We start from the raw sequence: 1,950 nt of genomic DNA on the forward strand, positions 1-1,950 counted from the left end.
AATCCCGAAAAGGACAAAGAAAAGGCCCCGAAAATTATAGCCGATTATAAATGGCAAACAAAGTTGCAAGGATAAAATAGTCATTTCTATAAGTCGATTTTTATATTTTAAGGTTCTTTGTTTCTCCACCTCCCAAGCTCAACTGAAAACGACTGCAAAGCAACCTGCGGTCTCTACCCGCCTTATTACGCTATTATATATTTTTATTAAATGTATTTTCCTTGGTTTTATAAAATTATTATTACTTATGGACCGACTTGCGAATATAATATAAGATTAATAACCCATTTATACTCTTTTTCCATTCCTTCCTTTCAGAATCAATTCTCCTTTTTTTTTCTCTCGCTCTCTCTCTCTCTTCATCCTCACCTTCATATTCTCTCCATCGTCTGCTAAATAAGGAAAACGAAAATGGTGGATCTCGAAAGAAGAGTATGTTGCATGTGTGGTGATGTGGGTTTCTTCGAAAAGCTCTTTCATTGCAGCAAGTGCCTTAACCGCTATCAACACTCGTATGTATCTACATATATTTTGTATTATTATAGATTCTATACCATATGTGTAATATCATCATCATCATGATCATGCATATTAACAACATAGAAATAGATTTAACTCGCAGTGGACGCTGAGATTGCGTGCCACGTGCATTCACTGTATCGATTTTAAAACATGATCATCATACATCAAATCACAAGCATGCACATATCATGTAATCATGTATATGAATATGTAGGATGTGTGACAAAAGGCCCAAAACAAACAAGTAATGCTTCAACAACTACCATAAATACATAATACATATAAATTCATCATATATGTGGTAATTTTTGATACAGGTACTGTAGTAGCTATTACAAAGAGCAAGCTGATCCAATTAAGATCTGCGATTGGTGTCAGTTCGAAGCAAGGAGTCGAACCGGAGCAAAGCACGGTGTTAGCGGTGGATCGTCCAAGAGATCGTACCGGTCCGAATATTCTTCAGCACACCAGATTAAACAGCAAGAGATTAACCAAATTACTACAAGTAGTAGTAGTATTCCTCCAGCAGCCGACAAGGGTAAAACCGGCGTACCTTCTCCTAGACCGGCCACTCGCAGGTACAAGCTTCTCAAGGATGTCATGTGTTAGTAATGTTTTCGAAATAACCACGAGTTAAGAGGGTTATCGTGAGCGAATTAGGATCTGAGATAATAAGACACATATGTATATGTAAGATATAATTAGGGTGCCGTAGATTTTGCTATATAAGAGTGTGAGAAGCAATGTAACTTATGTCATGGTTGGTCAATTAGCGAGTGCTTTAATTAAAATTATAGTTTTTTGGACTAAATGATTGGTCAATTAGCTATGCATTTTGTTGTTGTTATCCCTCGGCATTTGATGACACTATTTAAAAGCAGGCTACTTAGTTAACAATCATTCTAAGTTTCTAACATCGTTTTCTTGCATTGATAACGATCGTTGTTTATTTTTTTTAATTTTCTAAAACCAATTAGTGTTATCTAAATACTATAGATGGAGCGAATTCTGCTAAACCTACGTTTGAGCCACTATAGTCTACTATTAGATTAAGTTTTCTTTAAACATGGAAAAACATGTTGCAAGGATGATAGTTTTGGTTATTGTAAATCATCTGTCGACTTATAATACAACAAACACAAGATTAACATGGAAAACATGTTCCGAAGATTGATAGTTTGGTCATTGTAAATCAGCTGACTATATATAAAACAAAACAAAATATTTGTTTCTACAAGTACATGATATTGTGTCTCGCTACCATTTTAAGAGAGGTTACATGAACTTCGTGTATACATTGTGAATTTGTGATGTTTTGATTTCTGAGAAGCTAGATAGGATCCATATTAAAAAGCCAGTTTCTCATCAAGATTAAATGGCATATGGGAGTGTGCATGATAACTCCAGTAATTTTTGCGAGGAGACTTC

The 1,950-nt window shown here is 35.0% G+C and overlaps 1 protein-coding gene across 1 annotated transcript; it reads left to right on the top strand.

Annotated features, from left to right (window-relative positions):
- Nucleotides 1-303: 303 nt before the first annotated feature.
- Nucleotides 304-1,328, top strand: LOC18020048. Its single transcript, XM_006402511.2, has 2 exons — nt 304-512; nt 840-1,328. The coding sequence occupies exons 1-2, from the start codon at nt 412-414 to the stop codon at nt 1,129-1,131; spliced, it is 393 nt and encodes a 130-aa protein (XP_006402574.1). The 5' UTR covers nt 304-411; the 3' UTR covers nt 1,132-1,328.
- Nucleotides 1,329-1,950: the final 622 nt, after the last annotated feature.

This window comes from Eutrema salsugineum, unplaced genomic scaffold, assembly GCF_000478725.1.
Source record: "Eutrema salsugineum unplaced genomic scaffold, Eutsalg1_0 scaffold_19, whole genome shotgun sequence".
In the NCBI taxonomy this organism is placed as follows: Eukaryota; Viridiplantae; Streptophyta; class Magnoliopsida; order Brassicales; family Brassicaceae; genus Eutrema; species Eutrema salsugineum.